Consider the following 22,863-nt stretch of genomic DNA (forward strand, 5'->3'; position numbering starts at 1 on the left):
CCAGAGTGGCCCATGACTTCCACCAGTCAAGGCTACATGGGACTTAACGAGGTTTGAAATAGTGGTGTCTGTGTTGTATGCTAATTTGGGAGAAAAGCCACATAAGGAAAAAGATGATTTTTGAACTAATCCTTTATATTAGTCCAAAGGTCTCCATCTCTGTCACAGACATTCCTCAGGCTACAGAGAGATGTATAGGCTGGTATGGATTCAATGTAGAGAAAGCACAGAAAGCAGGGTCTCGGGCCCAGGGATAGCCTGTTCTCTACCAGCTCTGCTCTCCTGTGCCAAGTGCAGGAAGGAGGCCTGTCAGTGGAGAAGCCTCCCTGGGAGAGAGAGACACACTAGGTCAGTAAGAAGGCAGAGGGAGGGAGGGAGGGAGGTACCTCTTTCAGCTTCTTGGCCCAGGGCTTCTGGGCCTTCCGAAAGCCATCCTCTGCTTCTTTGGTCTCCTTGAAGCCTCCCATCATCTGCTTGTGAAAGGCTTCCTTCTGCCAGTTCTTGATCTTCTCAAAGTCTTCATTCATCAGTGATGACTTCACTTCCAGGTGCAGTTCACTCACCTTCTCTGCTTCAGACATGAAGGCCATCCAGGCCTTCTCCACGGTCCCATACTGTGGTCCTGACCCAGGAGAAAAGTGTGTTACAGCAGGATTTCCTGTGACCCTCACAGCTGTCCACCTGGAAGCAACCCGGGCTGCAGACAATGGTTTTTCTAAAGACTTTGAGCCCTTGTGTGTGTGTACCTGCATATGTGTGTCCATGAACATGTGATGTGCATACACATTTTCATGTTAATCTTCCTTAATCACCTCTCTATTTACATACAGATCGAATGAAACCTGAAGTTCATGGATTCAGCTACACAGGTTGGCCAGCAACTGCCCAGGATCCTCTAGTCTCTGTTTCATTGAACTGAGATTACAGGTTTGCAATGCTGTGCTTGGCGTTTTAAAGAGATTTATTTTTATTTTAAACGTGTGTGTGTGTGCACGCATTTATATGCATTGCACGCACTGTGCACATATCTGGCATCCGTGAAGGCTAGAAGAGGATGCTGGCTCCCCTGGAATTGCAGGTGGTTTTGAGCTGCCATGTGCTCGTGACAAAATCCTATCCTCTGAAAGAGCAACCAGTGCTCTTAAGCACTGAGCAGTCTCCCCAGCCCGACTTTTATGTAGTAAGGAGTTGGTGACCAGGCTATTTGCATGGCAGATGCTTGCCACCTAAGCCAGCTTCCCTGCTCCTTCCAAATCTTTAAAAAAATGCTTCCTCCATTTAGAGATCTCAATTTGTTTAAAGATAGCCAGAAAAGGGAGAACGCTCTGAAGTGAATGACCCACCTCTCAACCAAGAATTTGCTTGCTCCAACGACACTCCATGACTGAGTGCTCTCTCTCAAGGTGAGCTTACCTTTATTCACTCCCATGAGCAGTGGGCCCAGAGGAGGAGTGTCAATGGAGACGGAACAGAGAACATTTTTAGTCCCGGGGGGTTAGGGAAGACCCAGAGAGTCAATTTTCTGCTGGCCCAAGCCCCACTCGTCTCTGCCATGGCTGGGAACAAAGACTGCAGGCTGCTGTGAGCATTCAATGGCCCAGCTGGTTCCCACCTGGCTCTCTGTTGGCTTTGTTCTTCTCCTTTCTATCCAGACCCCTTATCCAAAGTGACAGTCCTGATTGAGAGTGTTTCTCCTGAGCCTTGGGGAATTAGAACTAGAAGGGAATGAACTGACAGTGTCCCCACACATCCAGACTATGTGGGCCTGTGCAGTTTCTCTCTCCTCTTTCCTCCTGCACAACAGACTTCCTTTCTGCTGAGGAAATGGTCATCCTACGGCATCCTCAGGCCCTCAGTAGCTGTCACTCTCCTGTGGATGACAAAGGAGCACTGCAACAGGAGACCAGGGATCTTTGCCACTGGCAGTTTGGTGTCATCAAGGAAAGGGGACAGAAGCTCATGCAGCCTATGCTTACCAGGTGACAGGCACTGTGCTGCCTTCCTCCACAAAAATCCCAAAACCAAAACCACAGAAACCCAACTAAACAAACAAACACCCCACAGCCCCAGGAGCTGCAAGACGCACTCCTGGCCCACTTGTGAGTAACTCAAGGGTCCCTGGCAAGTGGGTAGCTGGTGCCATGCCTGGGCTTACTTACCCTTCTCTACCAGCTGCCTCCAGCGTCGGGCCCATTCAGTGAGCTGCTGTGCATATGCCTTCTCGATGCGCGCCCGCTCATGCAGACAGTTCATGAGGTCACCACACAGGCGGTGGCCATCGTCAATCCGCTTCACAGTCCGTTTGTAGTTCCCAACCTGTGAGACAGAGCTATGCTGAAAGGCGGGTCTCAGCATGGCGTCCACGGGCTAGACCCTCCAGCATGGCTAGCCTGTTTGTTGCTGCTATACACGGCAGAGCCACAGGTCTGCAAGGTCAGGTGGCATTCCACATGTCAGAGCTACCTGAGTGCACACACAGACATCCTGAACAACTGCACACTATAACCACTGTCTAACTATTATGTCTAAAATCAACAGGGGGTGCTGGAGAGACAGATCAGCTGTCAGGAGCTCTTTCCAAAAGACCAAGTTCAGTTCTCAGCTCCTATGTTAGGTGGCTCACAACTGACTAGCTACAGCTCCAGGAGGATCCCGTTTGGCCCCTGTGGGCACCTATACTACAGCACACAAGCCTGCCTACTTACCTACCTACCCACCTACCTGCCTACCAACACACACACACACACACACACACAATTTTTTGAAAATCTGCAAGAGGCTTAATTTTAAAATCTTTTACTAAGTTCTAACCACCATGGTGAGAAAGACAGGGCTACTGTAAGGGTAGATGGGAAAAGGGACACAAAAACAATGGAGCACCCAGGGAGCTCTTTACACCATAGGCTAGCACACTGTAGAGAGAAAAATCTCAAGCTCAGGGCAGAGCAGGACGAAGGCTCTTACTGGATGAAATATCAGAAGACAAGACTGTTCTCAACAACCAGGAGGTACTGAAGTCATTAGGAACCCATACACCTGAACCTTTGGTCCAACCAACAATTTGGTTTCAGGCTAATATCCTGGTGTCCCAAGCAGACAGGAGACTATTCCCTGGAGAATAACAGGGACGGGTGGCACAGTAACGGACTAGAAGGCAGATGTGTGGGTCAGAGTAGCCTCACCACAAACTAGAAACTGTTTATATAAATCGCAAATGCTTGCACATGAAGCAGGGATGAACGGCTTCGGAAACACAACAATAAAATCTGCACCACTGCAGGGAGGAGGTGAATGAGCAGGAACGGGAGAGAGAGAGGTGCAGAGCGGGACCTGCACTGCCTGGCCCACTGTACCTTGCTTGAGAAATGGCTCAGCCAGTCATCCCCATAGGCACCTCTCTGGCCACTCAGACTCTGGGGAGTCCAACCGCCAGCACTGGCATCACCTGCACCCCTCCGCTGCCGGAACTTATTCCTCCAACCTGAGTCCTGGCAAATGCTCCAGCTAGGGGTCACATGAACCCTTGCCAACAGAGAACCCATAGCCACAGATTCTCAGAGTCTCCTCAGGCACATCGGTCAGATGGTCCCTAGCTGGACTAGACTCTCTTAGCCACAAGTGTCATACATCCTATCACTGTGAGCTGCATCACAATACTTGTGTTTTGCCAGGCAGGGAGTGACAGTCCCATTGTGACACACCACCTCATGCACTTTACTGGGTGGGAATATTAGTATTCCCATCTTATGAAGAGTTATGACCAACCATGACCCATAGGCTCCTCTGGGTCAATTAGGGAGGATAAGGGGCTGCAGTGTCATCCCCTGTCTCCACTGTATCCCAGTGCAGTGTCATCCCAGGAAGCCCACATCTGTAAGCTACTACTTGACACTTTACACTCATAATGAAGGCTCAAGAACCACACCTGCTCGCTCTCATCCCTGGAAGAGGAAAGCATCGGTCAGCAGAAGGCTGGCAACGCCCCTCCAGGCAAGTCCATGTTCTGGAACTCAAATGTCTGACCCAATACTGGCAGAGGATGTCTACAAGCTGCAGCACCTTCTCTGCTGGCTTGGAAGACGCAAGGAATGACGGACCGACCGGCTTTGGGGGTGTGTGCTTAATTACAGCTCTGCAGGTGGGGACAGTACTAACGAAAAGGCCCTCTGACTTTGTGTTCAAGCCCCTAGGTTCTCTTGGGCCTCTTTCTTCCACCACATTCCAGAGGAATAACACAAAGCATGTGGTGTAGACAGGTCTCTTCTCTGCGTTTCTGACTCTGGAGCTGGGGGGCGGGGTGAACACTGAGCACTTATGCGCTGTGTCCGAGAGGTTCACACTGCATGCCGGGCTCCTCCCACCAGCTCTACATCTCATAAGTTGCATGATATGGATCTAAGTTCGTTTCTGGATAGTTCTTCATCTTGTCCGCCCAGGGAAGGAGGGAGAAGCAGCTTAGGTGAACTCCAGAGGCCCTGCAATGGTTCTGGAATCCTAAAATGAGCTGTGTCTGCCTCTGACACTAGCCAGCCAGCTCCAAGTAGACAGTGAGGCATTCCCAATTCTCAGCATCTGACATTCTGGCAACTCCTTCTTGCCACCCACAAATATTTAATAAACATCTGCTGTGTGCCAAGGGCTATGTAAGGCAGAATGGCGTCAGTGTCACTACTTTAGCCTGATGGGTCTTCATGGCCAGATGAATAACATAGTTTTGGAAAGGAACACTTCTCAGGTAGTCAGAGCTGGCCCGCAGACATGAGGTAAGAATGAAGGACCTCCCTCCTGGAAGGCTTGGGGCAGGAGGGCAAGATCCACACAGCATAAACCATGCACAGCACCACTCCTCTGACGTCTATACTGCAACTCAAGCCGGTGGACATCTGCTACACACAAAGCAGTGTCATTACCCTCTGTTCTCCATGCCCATAGACTGGGCACCCATAACGTCATCTCAGAGTCTAATCTGGATGGCAGCTACATCTGGATTCTCATTCCACTCGAAAGAGAGAAGGCTGAGAAGTTGCCAGGACTCTTCCCATCAGAGATACTGAAATAGCCTAGAGCCTTTTATTCACAAAGTTCTCAACCCAGGGAGCCTTCCTATCAACAGTCCAGAAGAATTAGCATGTTGGCAGATGGCAATTCTATTTTCTTAAGGTCACCATTGCTGTGATGAAAACCATGACCAAAACAATGTGGGGAGGAAAGAGTTTATTCCACTCCCACTTCCACTTCACAGTTCAGCATCTAAAGCAGTTAGGACAGGAACTCAAACAGGAGCCTGGAGTCAGGAGCTGATGCAGACGCCAGGAAGCAGCACTGTGCTCTCCACGGCTTGCTCAGCCTGCTTTCTTACAGCACCCAGGACCACCTGCCCATGGATGGCACCATTCTCAATGGGCTAGGCTGTCCTCCATCAATCACCAATTAAGAAAATACCATCATTACTGGGGTAGCCTGTGACAAGACAGCAATGCGTATGAGCAGTAAGGACACAGAGATAAGCTACCAGCTACTCATGCTACTTCAGAACCCAGGGGTCTGACTTCTAGGGCATGCTCAGTGTGCCACACTTCTTACTTAGAAGTGCAATGTGCCAAAAAGACTGGTTGCCAGGTCATGCCAGAATTTTCTCCTACAGTTCTGACCTCCATATCATTCTGCTTTCCTAAGAACAGAGCTTCCTGGTCAATGAGTGGACTATGCCAACTGATACATTACAACTAAAGAGATAATAACATAGGTAAATAGATTATAAGAGTTATGAAAGCAAAGAGGGTATCTGGGCATGGGAGTAGTATCATTCCAATTTTTAGAATTTTATCTTGTTGGAGCCATTAACAAACAGCTGAGGACAAGGTCCTTTGCCTTCCACCTCTGCTAACAAGAGAGGCTTAGGTACCAATACCTAATCATTTTCAGCCCCGGCAATAGAGTCAGTGAAGCCAGGGAACACATGAGCAGGGTAGGTAGGTGCCTGCTGCTGACTTGTGGCTGCACGGTTTCATCTGCTTTACTGCTGCTCCCCGCTGTCCAGGGTCTGTGAGCCGGGTGGGAGTAGAGGCGGGCTGCAGTCTGTTTCTGGAAAACCACAAGGGAAACCTCTCCCAATGGTAAGTAGTGGCACTTGTGACTGGCATTTTCCTGTTATTATGCCTTTCCAGGTCACCAAAGCTAACCTTGCAGGCTCTGACTTAGTGCCCAGTGTTTATGAGCTGCAGTATTTAAAATTCCCTTGTCTTTTTTTTTTTTTTAATTTAAAGTATGTAATGCCATGTTAATAAGATGTTAAGGGCGAGCCTTATTCAGATCCATACCTCCCCCCTCTATCAATCTGCTCTCTGGGTTGTTTGTGCGCACACTCCACTACTGTTTGGCCTTGGGATTATGAGAAATGCCATTAATATATGCATTTCTCATTGGAGACAAAAATGTTTAAAGCTGAAGGAGAGGTGAGCAGGGTCACTCCTGCTCTCACAAAACACTCTAGTGAGCAATGCTACCAGAGATCTTCTGAAGTGTCTACCATGACAGGAACATTTATGCTGACTGAACAAGGCGACATGCATGACATCCATTTGCCACAATGCCCTGGGGATTGACCCTGCCACAGGTCCTAAAAAGAGAAATGGGGCACAGACATTAGAGCCAAGCAAAAAAAAAAAAAAAAAATCTGTTCTGTTTGGAGGAGTTAGAGCAGGGGGGAAAATGGTGCTTAAGGACTGTGCAGACAGCTGAAAGCTACCGTGCGCTCATTGCATCCTACCCCAGGGAGGCCACTAAAGGCTGTGATGTTTCAGCAGCAAGAGCGTTTGCTTTATTTAGCACTCTTGGAAGAGAATGATGGGCTCCGATAGTCCATATAAAGATAGAATCTTGTGCTGTTGCAATACAGCTTGCAAAGCTAAAGTATGGAAATCAAAGGAAGACATAATTTTAGTCTTTATGAAAGTAGCAGGTAATCTAGGAATCAGTTGAGCACAGTAAACACTGTCAACAAGTTAATAGGCTGAAGACTGTGTTTTATGGCTTTGAGTGTAATTTTCAACTCTAAATGTTGTAGAGCTCTCCCTAGAGTGATTCAAAATTTAAACTCTTAGGTAGTGAGTACTATGTAAGCCATTCATTCCTCCATGGGAACTGGCATCAGTGAATATTATATCCGGTCCGGGTATAGGGTTTGAACTAACAGGAAAAAAGCTCTTTCTGGTGATTTGTCTTAAAATTTAAATGGGCTTTCATGGAGGATCGTGATTATCCAGTCTTCCTGGAAAACCAAAAATACTAGCTTGAAACAAAGAATGATTACTGTAAATGAATGACTGTTAAGTCATATAATACTTTCCATTTTCCTTTACTTTTTTTTTTTTGAATGACAAAAATAGGGAGTCAGTATGTCTCAGGTGTTTCTGGTCTTCTAATTCCTGAACATGCTGCAGTTGCTCTTTAAAGGCCACTGCTCCACCAAACAAGTTCATCTGTTTTCCACTGAGTTTTTATGGGCTCAGGAAGTGACTCCTAATTAGACTTTAGGGCTGCCACAAGAGCTTCTGCAACAACAATGGCAGTGTATGTCTGAGTCCCTATTTTTTTACATGCCAGGATCCAATCATCCATTACTTGAGAGAAGGGAAAAAAAGAATAGAGGGGAAAGGGGGTGATGTTATCTTTAGACTACTTCCTGCTGATTAGGGATGTCGAGTTCCTAGGGGCAAGTTTGACCTTTGCTGTCAGGATATCTAATTTCTTCTTGTTGTTTCTTCTTTGTGCATGACTATTTAACAAACTGTGACCAATGGCAACCAACCAACAACCCCTCTTTGGGCCCTAGCATTTATATATCTTCTGAAAAAAGTCCCCAGAATTCCATAGTCACACAATCTCAGAAACAATCTGCAGCTGGCATCACTCCTCTGGTAGAGAAGGAGGGAAACCAGAGTCCGGTGCTGCGGACGGTCTGAGCAGCCCCACATCCTACACCTGGGATTAAAGTGAAAACATAGATAGTATTTCTGTGTTTTTTAAAGAGACTAAAATTCTCACTACAGTCCACAACTGCTGGATGTTTCAAGGTCATGTGGATAGCGTCTAAATGTCTTTGCTGGGTTGGATTTCATTTCACTGGAGAAGGAGAGACTGTGGGTTGCTCATTTGACCAGCAATCATCATGACTAGCACAAAGCCATGAAAAAGGATCTAAATGTGGCAGCTGAGATTCGTCACTTTTTTTTTAGGCTACAGTGTTCAAGCAATGCACTCAAGGAAAGATATAAGGAAGAGTGCCAAGGCCTTCTTGCTGGAAGTGTCCTCTTTTGTGGCAAGAATTTCTACTAGTGCCATCTTGATTTCTTCTTTGTTGTTTTTAATCACTGACCTTATCTTTATCTGCTACTCGGAAAGTCTACAGTGCTTTACTGCAGCCCTCCCCCAGGCACCTGATTACGGCCGGCAGTAATAATAGGCTAGAAAGGTTCAGGCAAGGAAGCCGGATCTTTTTTTCCTCAATGCATTATTCAAAGCTCTCTGCCATAGCTCTAAATCAGAACTACAGGAAACCAAAGATTTATCTGTAGGATCTCAGACCAAAACTTCTCTACTCAGGCATGTGTACTTTAATTCCTTTCTCTTTTAGCAGGCACTTTACCACCTGCATTTGAGTTGCTCTTTGACCCAAAGCCAAATTAACCATTCTGCGCCCAGTTTTGCTTTTTAAACCAGGGGATCCCATTACCCTGTGTACTCATGTCTCCCAAACTGCCTTTGTTACCAGGGCATCTCCTGAAAGACAGCAATGACCATGTGTCAGTAAAAGGTGCAGAGATAACCTCTCCAGAGATGGTTTCAGGGGACAGACTGCATGGGCTTTATTAAACATGAGCCACTTACAGAGAGGAAGCCTATGACTGTGATCGCTTAGCACATCACTCAGATCAGACAGTGAGTACTCAGACCACCAGGAAGAAACACAGTAAAGGAGATGTGAAGAGTGCGGACTCCTCCATCCACAAGCCGGCTACTGGCTACTCATGCTACTTCAGAGTTCAGTGGTCTGACCTCTGGGCATGGTGTGCCACACTTCTCATTTAGAAGTTCAATGTGCAAGAAAATACATACAGCCCAATCTTATGGAGGCATTCTTACTGAGATTCCCCCCTCTCCGATGATTTTAGCTTGTGTCTAGGTGACATAAAACTAGCCAGCACATCCATGAGGAGCAACCCACTCCCCAGCTTCCATACTGCTAGAAGGCAAATGAGAGCACAAGCCAGGAGGAGGGCTTTGCTGACTCCTTGCTGCAGCCTACAAAATCTTTGGCGACATCCAGGACTTGAATATTTTATCACAAGCCCACAGTATCTCAGTAAGGCTTGAAGGACTGCAGGATAGTCTAGTCTTTCTTCCCAAGACTACAACCTGTAGGACCCACTCCCTATCGCAGATGCAACATTGTATTCACACCTTCAGGGGAACCTCTGCTGAAGTGCAGGGCCTCCATCTCAGCAACTTCCTGTGACCATCAAACCCCTACTCTGACCCTTCCAACAGGAATGAGCCCTCTGCTTCTTTTGCTCCCATCCTCTACTGATCTTTGAGTTTCTAACTTGGTAGCACGTGTGTTTTAAGAAACCAAACTAAGGGGTACCTGGAGACTTCACGCCCATGTCTAGCTTTTCAGGGGTCAGATGGTGCTCTCTCATTCTCATTTCTACAGGGTCTTGATGATCTCACAGGGAACTTTCTTGTGGCACATGGGTAGGTGTTCCCAGGACCCACCAGCCTGCATCACACCTCACTGGGCCTCCTGTCTGCATGGGATGATGCTCTTTCCTTAACCTGCAGCGCCCTAAGACGGCCCATGGCTGAACTTATGCATTTGCTGGAGCAGCAACTGCTGTACAGCAGGCAGCCTCTGTGCCAGTGTGGCTCTCCACAAAGCCTGGCTCCCCCAATCCCAGATCCAGATGTGCAGTTCCTGCCCCACAGTTCTGCCATCCTCTGTTCCTGGAACTGGTCGTCGGAGGAAGGGCAAGAAAATGGGGCTCACCACTCAGCAAAGAGAAGCAATTTACCTGCTCAGCAAGGGAAAGGGAGGGAAATGGGGTTTACTGCTCAGCAAAGGCAAGAAAGGAAATGGGGTTTGTTGCCCGGTAGAGGAATCCCTTGTCCTCTGATTGTTTAAAAGTGCAAACACCAGTGAACAAATTTAAAGATAACCGAATTATCAATCTTTACTCAATTATTCAAACTGACAACCTTAAAAATGAGTAATGTGGAACCCCTAAACTCTTAATTGTTGGATCCTAATTCTAAAAAAGCAGAATACATGATATAAGAAGGGAAAGATGTATTTAAACAATCACAGCCTTCTCACTTGGAACCCAGGACAGAAAAGTGCTAGTGAAGTCTGACGCTCTGCTATCTTTTCAAACCTGATCACTAGTTTCCTGTAACAGCAGGTGACAGTTTTTCAGACACAGTAACTCAGCAAACAGCTGGATTGCACATTCCCCTTCTCCTCCCCTGGAGCCTCCTGTGTCAGAAGGCATCCCCACTGTGCTGAAGCCCCCATCCCAGCTCATCTTGCAGCCTCTCTTGGGGCCAGCATTAGCCCTCTGTTATAAAGACTGATGCTCAGGGAAAGTAGGCCATGTGCCCAAGGTCACATAGCTGTCACTGCATAGCTGGGGTCAAAGCTGGCATGCCATCTGGCTTCAAGCTCAGTCCTTCTCCTCTGTCCCATGCCGCCCAGAATGGAAACAAAGTTGCAGAGTTTTTTCCATGAGGGTAAAATATGGTTAAGAGTGTTAGGACTCCCGCCTGGCATGCTGGAGGTGCAGAGTTCCATTCCTAGCGCCACTACCACCAACCGGCTTTTCTTTAGTAGACAGAAAAAATAAGTGGGGTGAGGGAGAATAACTTCTAAAAACAAAGCTAGTCACAAGATAATTTCATCAGGAAGGGAGTTCCCAGGATACAGGCTGCAGGCAGGCAGATGCTCTATCAAGATCCAGGCCCTTTGTACAGCCCTTGCCTGCACTCTGCACTCCATGATATGAAAATGTCATATCATGGCCACTCCTGTAAAAGCTGTCTGTGAGACTGAGCCGGGATGCCACTGTGTGTTGTTGCCCATTGGACTAGACACCCAAGAAAGAGCACAACCAAGAATGTTAGAGCACAAACCATCAATTCTGTTAACAAACACCCCTTGGCCTGGGAGATCAGACATTCCGGGTGGGTAAGCCCCCACCTCTACTGAAGATTAAAACATTCCAGCACTCCCTAAAGCCCAGTGCCCTAGTCTCCTCCACAACCCATTTGACAGCAGGTGCCCAGCGATTCTGAGTTACGTTCCTCTCCTCCCGGCTGTACCCACACCACAAAGGTACATCCTTGGATCCGCATGCATCAGAGGGGGAGGCATTACCTCCCAGAAGCTATCGCTGGACACTTCCACTCCCACAGAGTCATCGTAGGTGACAGACATTTCTGCAGAGGATGAGGGGGTGGCAGCAGACACTTCAGTTCAGGGGTCAGATGTGCAAAACCTGCAGACAGACCTGGGAAAGAAAAACAAAGAGCTGTAGTCTTCACAGTCTAGGACAGAAGGCACGGTGTCTTTATTGAATACATGGCACCATCCTCAGCATACTCGTCTCTCCAGGCATCAGGCCCAGCTTTTCTTCCCTGCCCTGCCACTGAGTGTCAGTTCACGAAGGCTCCCAAGTACCCCGAGACTGCAGAGCTCTAGGTCTCTATGTGTCCACTGTGACTCCACTGTCACCAGGGTATAGAGCCAGCACAGCAGCTCTTCTGAAAGCAAGCCATAGTCAAATAAGGCTGAGGGCGCTTCACTCACATGGCATGAAATTGGTGCCATGGCTAGTCTTGGTTGTCAAGGTGACTACATCTAGAATTAACTGAAATTCAAGGGGCTGGGCGCACCTGTGAGGAATTTGTTTTCCTTTTCCTTTTTTTTTTCCCCCTCCCCGAGACAAGATTTCTTTGTGTAGCCCTGGCCGTTCTAGAGCTCATCTTGTAGACCAGGCTGGCCTTAAATTCAGAGATCCATCTGTCTGCCTCTGCTTCCTGAGCGCTGGGACTAAAGGTGTGTACAACCACCCCTGGAGAGATTATTTTCTTGATTAAATCATTTGAAACAGAAAACCCCACATCGTCTAGGGGCAGGCTACTAAGTCCTTCCTACTAAGGACGTGGAAGGAGGAAGCTGTTGCTCTCTGCCTTCTTGCTCTTGCTGACCAGTTCATTCCCTCACTGGTAACAGAGCCTACTTTGGAATTCTGGCGTATACTAAAGACCAGCTGAGACATCCAGCCTCACAGACCAAACAACTACTGGATTCTTGGACTCTTTGTAGGGAGACACTATTGTTGGTAATAAAGTGTGTACGTGTATCTGTGTGTGTTCACTCTATCCCTTTTGAGAACCCTGACTAATAAATACAGTTAGCAATTGACAATTAAAGATTACCTGACACAACAAAAGTGTCCACCCTGCAAACTGCCCAAAGATGAGAGACACTAGGTTCTAGACCTGGGGTTTTGTTAGTTATTGGTTCTGGGACTGTCAGCTTCTCTTATTCAGGGAGGGAACTGGTGGCCACCTGCTGCCAGGAGCTTTATGTGTTCCTCAGGAATGCACTCAGTGTAGTCCTAACTGATGGTCCCTGTGAGGTGGCAGTCATCACAGGCTTCATTAGATCAGGGAGAGAAAGGGGAAGGAGTTTGTCTTGCTCAGGAGCAGGGTGATGAACAAAGGCTCCCAGCAGGGTGCTGTGCCCTCAAGGGGCTAGCTGAAGCAGCCTCCTGGTGGACTGAACAGTAGCTTACTGCGGGTCTGACTAGTGATTCTCTCTCCGAGGCCTGGTGTAAACTGCAGGTGTTACCCTGGGATTGTATTCATCAATTCTTAATCTTTTAAAAATATTTCATTTTTTTTTCCCAGGCAGTGATAACACATCCCAGCTCTCGGGAGGCAAAGGATCTCTGAATTCCAGGGCAATCTGGTCTATAGAGTGAGTTTGAGAACAGCCAAGGCAACACAGAGAAACCCTGTCTCAAAAAAAAAAAAGTAGGGAGGGGAAGAGGGAGGAGAGAGGGAATGTACATACATGAGCACCAAATTCCCACCCTCTGCCGTCACTCTGGCCCCATATAGTAGCAGCCTCGGAGTCTATGTATCAGATTCTCTTACTGTAGCTAGTGCTCTCCTGGGACCTTCTGAGGAGTCCCTTTTGCTGATGCCATTCACCTTTGTTCTCTTACATCTGCGGTGTGTGTTTTTCAGTTTTACTTTTCTTATCCAGGAATGATACATATATGATAAGACACCTGAGTCACTTCTGACTTCTTTCCATGTAGAGGTCAAATTGTTCCAAAGTTGTTTGCTGGGGTTTCTCTCCCTCATTCTTTGTCTTAGTCAGTCTTCACTGCTGTACCAGAGTCTCAAAGGACCCCCACCCCCAACCCCCATCCATTCTTTGAGAACAGCTAGCCATAGTCCTGTGTATCTTCAAATACAACCTTCCAGCTTGTTTCTTTAGTTTCATCAAACAACAGAGTCTGCTTCCTGCCTATCTGGTGGTGGAAGTGGATCAAGACAAAGAACCGCATCTCAGGAAATCTGTAACTGGTAATGTGACAGAATCAGCATTTAGACTTCAGGATCAATCACACAGGGGCATCCTGTAGCTCTGAAAGTCTGAGTCCTTTCATAGACCAGATGTGATCAGCACTGCTGATTCAATACGGCAGGATGACTCAGCGCAACTCCTAGGCCCAAGTGAATCAGCAGCCACAACTAGGCAAAGCAGGTCAGGAGGAAGAGTGGAAGGAAAGAGAACCTGAAGGAGTCATCTTAGACAAGAAGGGCCTGCCGCACCAGCCACTGCTGGAGGCTCTCATTCATTTGTAACTACTGTAGGAGGTCTCTCCATCCATCCATCCATCCATCCATCCATCCATTCAATAAATATAATTCTAAGTCTCAGGAACAGGCCAGTGTCAGGGATACAAACAGCCCATGGGCTATACCTTAATTTTCTTAAATATAGCTGCATGTAGTACCGTACGCCTAACCCCAAGCTTCTCGGGAAACTAAAGCAAAGATTCCTTGAATTCAGAGGTTCAAGGTTACCCTAGGCAACACAGTAAGACCTTGGTCAAAATGTAAGTACATAAATAAATAGTAATCGTAGTTCTAGCCTGGGCTAGAATGGGAACTAAATAAAGGACTACTAATCAAATGCAAGCAGAAGAAATGCTTTGCCCTTTGGTGCTGTAAGCTAAATAAAACCGGTAATTACTGACAACCACAACCAAAATCTAAGGATGTGAGCTGCAGAGATGGCTCAGCTGCAGAGATGGCTCAGCTGCAGAGATGGCTCAGCTGCAGAGATGGCTCAGCTGCAGAGACGGCTCAGCTGCAGAGACGGCTCAGCTGCAGAGATGGCTCAGCTGCAGAGATGGCTCAGCTGCAGAGATGGCTCAGCTGCAGAGATGGCTCAGCTGCAGAGATGGTTAAGAGCACTGGCTGTTCAAGAGGACCTGGGTTTGACTCCCAGCACCCACATGGTGGCTGTCTGTAACTCCAGGTCCAAAGGATCCAATATCCTCTTCTGGCCTCCAAAAGCACCAGGCATGCATGTGGTGCACAGAAATATACATGTAGGCAAAACAATACATATAAAAAAAAAAAAACCTAAGGACGTTTTATATTTATACAAGATAAATTTACTTACACAAATAAGCTACATATTTATTGAAGACAAGAAAAACTGTGGTGGTTTAAAGTTGCACAGCCTCACATTCCAACACTTGGTTCCCGTTGGTGGAACTGTTTGGGAAGGTTAGGTGTGCCATTGTTGGAAAAGATCTGCCACTGGTGGGGAGCTCGGAGGTTTCAAAAGACTTCTCTGACTCCTAGTGTTGTCTCTGGGCTTCTGGTTGTGGATCTTCAAGATGTAAGCACTCAGCCTGGCATGGTGGCATATCCTTTAATCCTAGTACCCAGGACGTAGAGGACAACCTCTGTGAGTTTAGCTCCAACCCAGTCTACATAGTGAGGTCCAGGAGCACCAGGATGCATAGTGATATATAAGTAAAACACCTATAGCTCCAGAGAAACAGCTCTAAGGTAAGAGGACCAGGCACAGGACAGAACCATACTCCAAACGGGCTTCCAGATCAAAAGCCTCTCTTGTCCAAACTCTGTCTCTTCTAATAGGGATACTAATACGAGAGCCATCCCTTATGGATGAGAACCAGCTATCAACATGGACAGGTAAGTGGCACCCCAAAAGAGCCACACTTAACTCCATAGATTGATAGTCAAAGATTATCAAGGAAGTAACTAGCACAGCTGCCTGATGATGTCACGTATGTATTTAGTTACTAAGCAATGGCTAAATTATGCTCCCACAGAAGGCTCTTATTCTAGAGGCAGCCATGTTTGTGTCAAATTCAGCAAGCCTGCTTTAGCGAGGTATATAAGTCTTTTGTTCTACGTAGAAGTACGTGGTAAGAATATGGAGCTGCCGTGTTCTGCACACCTCTTAGAACCAACAGGTAGTCTATGCTGAGCCTATGCAGCAAGTTTCTTGATCCTCAAAACCTCTACACACACGTGCTCCTAATGTCACTTTACATGCAGGCAACTAAGTGTCCCGGATTCAAGCCGCTGCTCCAGCGCCTGCTGGTTGGACATAGCACCGTATCCTCCAGAGATGTGCTCAAGGCCTGCTACTCAGTGTTCCAATCAGCCAGAGGACTCTGGTGACATCAACGCATTAATCCCCCAAACTGCTTTTGCTCTAAGACTGAGAACATGATGACATCACTTGGAGGAAGGAAGTCACTGGGAACATGTCCTGGCCCTTTCTCTCTCTCTGCTTCACTGCCCCTATGGAGATGAGCAGGATGGAAACCATGAGCCAAACCAAGCCTTTACTCCCAGTATACTGTTTTCTCAGACATCTGTCACAGTAGCAGGAGGGGTCGGGGAAGAGAAAGAGAAAAAGAAAACCCTAACATAGTCACTCCACAATGCCCGCTGCATGTCCACCACCTTCCTCAGACTCAGTGTGCTGCAGGCCTGGAGGCCACTCCTTCAGAAGCAGAAGCTGTGGCTCTGGGGCTTCCCTGCTGATTGTGGTGGGAAAGCATGCACCCTCCTCATGACTCACAGCCCTCCTCTGTGGCACTAAGGGGCTCAGGTAGGCTTTAAGGTGTGGCTGAGTGGTAGACTGCAGGCCTAGGTTCAGGAGTGCATTGGGGATAACAGTTACTAAAGAACTCCAGAAAAGCACAAAAGCACAAAAAGCTATCACCGCTCTTTCTAAAAACGGACTGGATCTAGCATATGGTTTGTGCAGTTCACACTCTGGTACTCAGAAAGTGACTGGTGACTCCTTCCTAAAGGAACTAAGTTCTAAAGCTTGAGCAGTGTTCTAAGTTCCAAGGACTCCCTGGTGCTGCTGCCGAGGGATGAGAACCCAGGGATCTCCATTCCGTCAGCGGGAGGAAGAGGGCACACACTGCACATCAAGAGCTTCAATACAAGTTCCAGCAGGTGAGCGAGTGACTTGGGTGCACAGGACTCCCAGCTAAGGGCTCCTCCCTTATGGACCTCTTAGAGGGATGCAAGGCACTCAGTGAGCTGCCCATCACACATGAGACAATGAACAGTGCCTCAGCCCAGCTCTTCCCAGAGGCCTCAACATCCCAGTTACATAAGGGGCAAGGACAGCATAGGCCACTGGCAAAGCCAGCTTGAGATATGAAGGGTTTGAGCTCATGGTTTGATGACACAATCCATCAGTGACAGAGATGCCCCAGTGTGAGTCAGCTGGTCATACTGCATTCATAGCCCGGAGAGCAGAGATGGGACTCAACTAACTTCCTCCTTTTTATTTAGCCTAGAACCCGCACCCATTGGACGTACTGCCCACATTTAAAGTAGGCCTTCCCTTCTCAGCTAAACCTGGATACGCCCTCACAGACATGACTAGGTGTATGTTTCCTAGGTGATTCTAAATCCAGTCCAGTTGACAGTACAATAAACATATAACCTGCCAGCAAGAAACTCTAATTAAAAAAGCCACACTGGTAGCCAATGCCTGACATCCCAGCACTTAGGAAGCTCAAGAGGCAAAAGAACTGCTGGGTTCAAGGCCGCCTGGGTTGCAGAACATGCCCTAGGCCATCTGAGCTGAGCCACAGTGTGAGACCCTAAGGCTAGCACACAGTAAGCCCTCCTTAGACAGTTATTAAGCAATCCTGTTTAAGAGGTACTCCTTAGGAATCCAGGAGTAAGAGAGTATGTGGCAAGAGTGCCTAGGTCCCTACTTCCAGCGACTTTGCTGCTGTACAATGTCACACGTGTCCCAGAGCCAGTCTTTTGCCAGCATGCAGAAGCTTAGAGGTTAACAGAGGAGGTCACAGCTGCCCTTGGCCCCAGCTGGAGGCTGGCATAACCTCCTCCTACCATTTCAGGCCTGATAACAGGTATCAGGTACACAAAGGATGTGTTACATAAGACGTCTAGCTTCACTTTAATCCCTTTAGTTCATTCCAGAGGGAAAACCAAGAGGCCTTCTTGAGGCCTTCAGGCTACTGCTGAAAGCACGGAGGTCCAAGAACTGTGCTTGCCTGTCTTCCCTGAAAGACGAGAGGAAGCTCTCCTCTGAAATCCCTGCCAAGCACTAGCCGCAGAGGGCAGCAGGGTACACACACGGCCTTCCCAGGCCGCTCTCTGTCCCGTAGGCACACAAGCTTCCTTCTTACTCATTACCTGCACAGAGTATCCTTCAGTCCCTAGGAAACGTCTGCCTCTTCCGAGTCACTGTGCAGCCCCAGGGTGAGGTGGGCAGCCAGCAGGCTTTAAACAAGCACACACTTAGTCATTCATTCCACAAACATCTCCCACATACTAGCAACTGTCCTAAACTGCTGACAAACTCAGTCTCTGTCCTCCTGGAGCTGATATCCCCACTAGGTTACCCTGCCATGCAGCTAAGTGACAGAGCCACACAGTGTGCTAAATTCTAGAACAGAAGAAATATAGGTGCTAGGGAAAGAAGTGTGAGGGACAGGGGCCTCAGAAAACTCCAAAAGATAGGAAGTAGGGACAGGTACCTCTCAGTAAAGGGACAGAAGAGTGACAGGCCTGCCATGTACTAGGCTCAGGGAGGTCAGCACCAGAAGCTGCAGAGGGACCAATGGGACCTCACCTACAGGACGTACAGTAACTTGGACTGGACCTCTGAACTCAGCGTTTCAGAACTAAAACCACTCAGTAAGACATGCTATTTAAAACCATGCATGGGGCACTTAAGAGCATTTACTGCTCTTGCAGGTGATGCCAGTTTGGTTCCCAGGATCCATGTCAGACAGCTCACAACCATCTGAACACCTAGCTCCAGGGGGATCCGATGTGTCTGGCCTCTTTGGGCACCTGTGCCACATACACATGTCCCCTTTCGCTCACACATACACTCACATAATTAAAAGTAAATCTTAAAAAAAACAAAGCCCAAGCTTGTATATTTTGTATCTGTCCTTAGCTCTGCACATTATCCAACCTCAATGTGAGAAGTTACCATCTATGCTGGGACCTGCTTCAGCTGCACGTTTACCCTATGGATAAGCTCAGCCAGGAGAGCTAAGAGTTCACTGTGAGACTGTGCAGAAAAACAAACAAACAAACTGAAAACGCAGAACTACTTTGGTGTCCATCAAATGCTGATACTGTAGCGGGGAGAAGTGACTCAGAGGCGTGAGTCTGGCACCAGGGAGGCTGAGGAAGTAGAACCGACAAGGTCAGCTTTCCCAACAGTAAGCTCCTGTCTGAGAAAGGAAAGAAAGATGAGAAGAGACTTAAAAGGAGAAGAGGAAATACACTTGAAGCATGGGGCATTAGGCAGGCAGCACAAGGGCTGTGGAGATGGAACACAGGCAGCTGCGGGGCAGCATCATACGTGTCCTGCTGGACGGCAGCAACTGTGACCTCTCAAAAGCTCACAGCTGCACAGTCTTCACTCAGACACATGTGCCCCTGGTATGGGGAGACTCTACTGTTAACAGCCTCCTGAGCTATTTGAAATGTCATCCAACCACACAGAATGCTTTTGAAAGAAATACAAAACAGGCAAAGACATTTTGTTTCCTGAATGACGCCATGTTGGGATGAAGGGTGGTCCCACATGGCCACATCCCAGGACAAGCCTCACAGCTTCGAGAGAAATCTTCCCATGTGCTGCTGCTAGGTTGCCCACCCCACTCTGCACTTCCAGGGAGATCACCAGCTCCTCTCCCCACTGCTCTCTGGTGTCATCACTGCCACTGTCACTTCTGCCCTACATGTCTGCTGTCATGTCTCTGAGCAGTCCTCCCAGCATATCTCAGCACTGTGACCTGTTCAGAGTCTAGGTCAGCCCAGTGACCATGCATGCCCCTCCATGGCCTCCACAGCTCCAGCTCTGCTCACTTCCCACCAAACTGTCAGTCCCCAAGCCTCGCCCTCCCACCCCACCCCCAGAGCACACAGCTCCGACCAAGTAGGTACTCCACTGCCACTGCACTGTAGGTACAGCCAGTTCTCGCCTCCTGTCTGCCATGTCCTTCCTGCACTACAGACCTGGGGTGAGGCAGGCAGCATCCTAGCCTCAAACTCCCAATCAAAACCACTTTCAATGTCTAACACCTTTTTGTATTTTGTCTGCCTGCCTGCCTGCCTGCCTGCTTGCCTATCAACAGGGTCTCTCTACATAGCCCTAGCTCTCCTGAAACTATGTAGATTAGGTTAGCCTCAAACTCACAGAGCTCCATCTACCTCTGCTTCCTGAGTGTTGGGATTAAAGGCCTACACCACCACACCACAAACGGGAACTCCGAGGGCGTGGGTCTGTATCACTGCCCTCTTTTCTTCACGGCCTTCTCTGTAGCATCCACGTTTCTTTGGACACCTCACTCTGCTAAAACTTGTCAGACATTTTAGGGGGAGCTGAAGTCTGAGTGACTTTGACTCAGGGAGATGAGATCCACAGAAGGAAACTATGTGAAGAGGTTTTAACTCCAGTGGCTAGAATTACTTTATCAATACACCTGTCCCCTTACCATTTTATTCTATGTTCTTTTCTTCAAGTCCGTCTAAAGGCTGAAAGAGAGCCCAGCACTACCGTCTTCATCACAAGTGGGTTCAGCGGCTCAACAACAATGAAAACTCAGGCTCTGCTCCCTCCAACCACACAGACATCCTCCAGCCCAGCTGAGGCCCTCTGCTGCCAGCTTCAGTGCATGTCCATCCACTCAGTCCCTTAGAAAGAAGGGCAGGGGTCCTGCATCTCTTGAGCACACAAGCCACCTGGTTCAGGCCTGAGCTAACCACATGGCCTCACACCACTGGTTAAGAAGATACACGTGTTTCAACTCAGCTACCTGGCACAACCTATTTTGCTTCCAATGACTTCATCTGGAAAAGGGAACATTCCTTAAAGGAAGTGATAGAGATCAGCAAATAAAGTGACTTCTCTCTCTGGAACGCGGTGTGGAGCACTCAACAATGAGCAGGGAAACTGACCATCAGAAGATGCTGGATTCCAGAGGCCGCTGCTTAAGTGGAGCGGCCTGAGACCCAGCACTTGGTCCCCACCTGCCAGAGCACTTGCCAGTCTAGACAATGAGGGTTTAGAGAAGGTGTATAGTTTTTAATTCTTTTCTTCCAAGAAGCATTTCTCTGAGATGTAGTTGCCTTGGAAACTGCTGCCTGAAAACTAAGTTGGCTAGAGAAGGATTTTAAGCCATGGATGACAAGGCAGCCCATCCAACTACAGAGTGGGATGGTAAGAGGCAACTTCAGGAGCTCCGTGGGGGCACAGAGCCATTTTTCTGAAAATAAACACTCTTAAAAACCCCAATTAAAGCCAGGCGGTGGTGGCACATGCCTTTTATCCCAGTACTCAGGAGGCACAGGTAGGCAGTTCTCTGTGAGTTTGAGGCCAGTCTGGTGTCTACAGAGTTCCAGGACACACGAGGCTACACAGAGAAATCCTGTCTCAGAAAACAAGAAAAAAACAAACAAACAAACAAAACCAACCAACCAGAAAACAACTCAGAAAAGGGCGGGTGTTTCACTTAACATTCAGGGCCCTTCTTTCCACAGGAGGGATAGAGGTAAGGGAAAGAGCATCAGGAAGGGTGAGAAAGATCATACTTTCCCAAAGTAACCCAGTGAAGGTACCCCACTGCCACACATGGAACTCCCACTTAGGGACCAGCTTCCACACGGTCACGGGGCTTTAATTCTAAATGACAGTCCTTGGTTAGTTAGCATGAACAGTCACACCCGCTTGGGCCCTCCATTCTCCACACTTGGCCATTCGAACCACCTTCAGCTGAATCCCAATCACCTAGCCACCTCAGTCTGCTTTCCTCTACTGTACAGATCAGCACGGCTCCCTTCGACCTTCTCAAACAGCATCACACTGTGGTCCTGGCTTGACTCCACGACATCCTCACCCTTCAGGTCACAGTCAGCACCAAGACTGGGGCAGTCCCCGCTTTGCAGCTTCCCATTTCCGTCCCGTTACTTCACCAGGTGCTCTGGCTTCAGCATTCCAGATTTCTGGCAAACCTCTCAGACCCAGTTTAAAGGGCAAGCTCCCGAGTAACACCCTCCACTTGCATTTACAGGGCAGGTTAGAGCAGGAGAAAGATCACCTAAATGCTGTCGTCCCTTGCAGCCCCTGGAGCTTTTCTCTGCCTGTTTACAGCCCTGTGATTGAGTCACGGTTAGTGTTATTTAGTAGGCGGAGAATACCAGAGCAGGTGATAACTTGTGAGATCTGAGATGAGAAAGAATGGGCAGAAAAGGAAATGGAGTAACTTGTATGAAAGCAAGAGCACACAGGCAAGCCTCCTTAGAGTTGCCATGTTTTAGGAGCTAGAGAGATGACAGCTCATCTGTCAAGAGCACTGGCTCCTCCTGTGGGACCCAGCACCACATCCTGACTCGAAACTGTCTCTAACCCTAATTCAGGGAACCCAATGCCTGTTCCTGGCCTTTGTGGGCACCTGCACACATGTGGTACACACACACATACACAAGCAAACACTCAAAACACTTTTGTAAATGTCTCATTTCGCTGTTCATATTATACAGTAATCAGGTTAATTTTGTTTTTGTAAGAAACTTTAGGGAAATGTCACAAAATTTTACGTATGAACCATCTTTAGAACAGAGCTGCAAGAGTACTTCACCACAGGGTACTAGTCCTTAAATGCGTATTTAAGGACTACTGTCTTCTCAACTCAGTGGCGTGTCCACAAATGACCAAACACACTTGACTAGGTCAATGAGAGTGATTCAGTATGCTCAAGGTGATCACTTCCTTGTCTCAAATGTCAAGTTTACATTGTGACACAAAGTCTCACTCTGTACCTCAGACTAGTCTGGGATGCACTTATATGACCCATGCTGGCCTCAACCTCAACATCCTCGTGCCTTAGCTTGTCAAGTGCTGGGGTTACAGGTGTGCACTACCATGCAACAACATGGCAACTCACAACTGTCTGTAACTCCAGCTTCAGGGGGTCCAATGCCGCCTTCTAGCCTTCCTGGGCACTGTACACACATGGTGTCCAGGCATACATGCAAGCAAAACACCCATACACATAAAAACAAAACACTGTAAAGCTGTAAATATCCAACAAAACAAACAAAATTATCATAATGTTTCATGAGTCAAAAGTGCAAAAACATTTTCAGATTTTTATTATGCATCTGTGTGAATGCATGCTACATGTATGCCAGTGTCATCCTCAGAGGAGAGAAGAGGAGATC

General features: G+C 47.9%; 1 protein-coding gene across 4 annotated transcripts in view; it reads right to left on the reverse strand.

Moving 5' to 3' along the window:
* The window catches only part of Pacsin2 (protein kinase C and casein kinase substrate in neurons 2), an 89,850-nt gene that overhangs the window by 14,681 nt on the left and 52,306 nt on the right, over positions 1–22,863 (reverse strand). For all 4 annotated transcript variants that reach the window (XM_021183002.2, XM_029469510.1, XM_021183003.2 and 1 more), the window contains exons 2-4: positions 11,432–11,564; positions 2,160–2,316; positions 387–622 (exon numbers count right to left, since the gene is read on the reverse strand). In XM_021183002.2, the coding sequence (XP_021038661.1) occupies positions 387–622; positions 2,160–2,316; positions 11,432–11,491 (453 nt within the window). In that variant the 5' untranslated portion in view covers positions 11,492–11,564. The remainder of the gene's footprint in view (positions 1–386; positions 623–2,159; positions 2,317–11,431; positions 11,565–22,863) is intronic.

The sequence above is a fragment of the Mus caroli genome, chromosome 15 (genome assembly GCF_900094665.2).
Source record: "Mus caroli chromosome 15, CAROLI_EIJ_v1.1, whole genome shotgun sequence".
In the NCBI taxonomy this organism is placed as follows: Eukaryota; Metazoa; Chordata; class Mammalia; order Rodentia; family Muridae; genus Mus; species Mus caroli.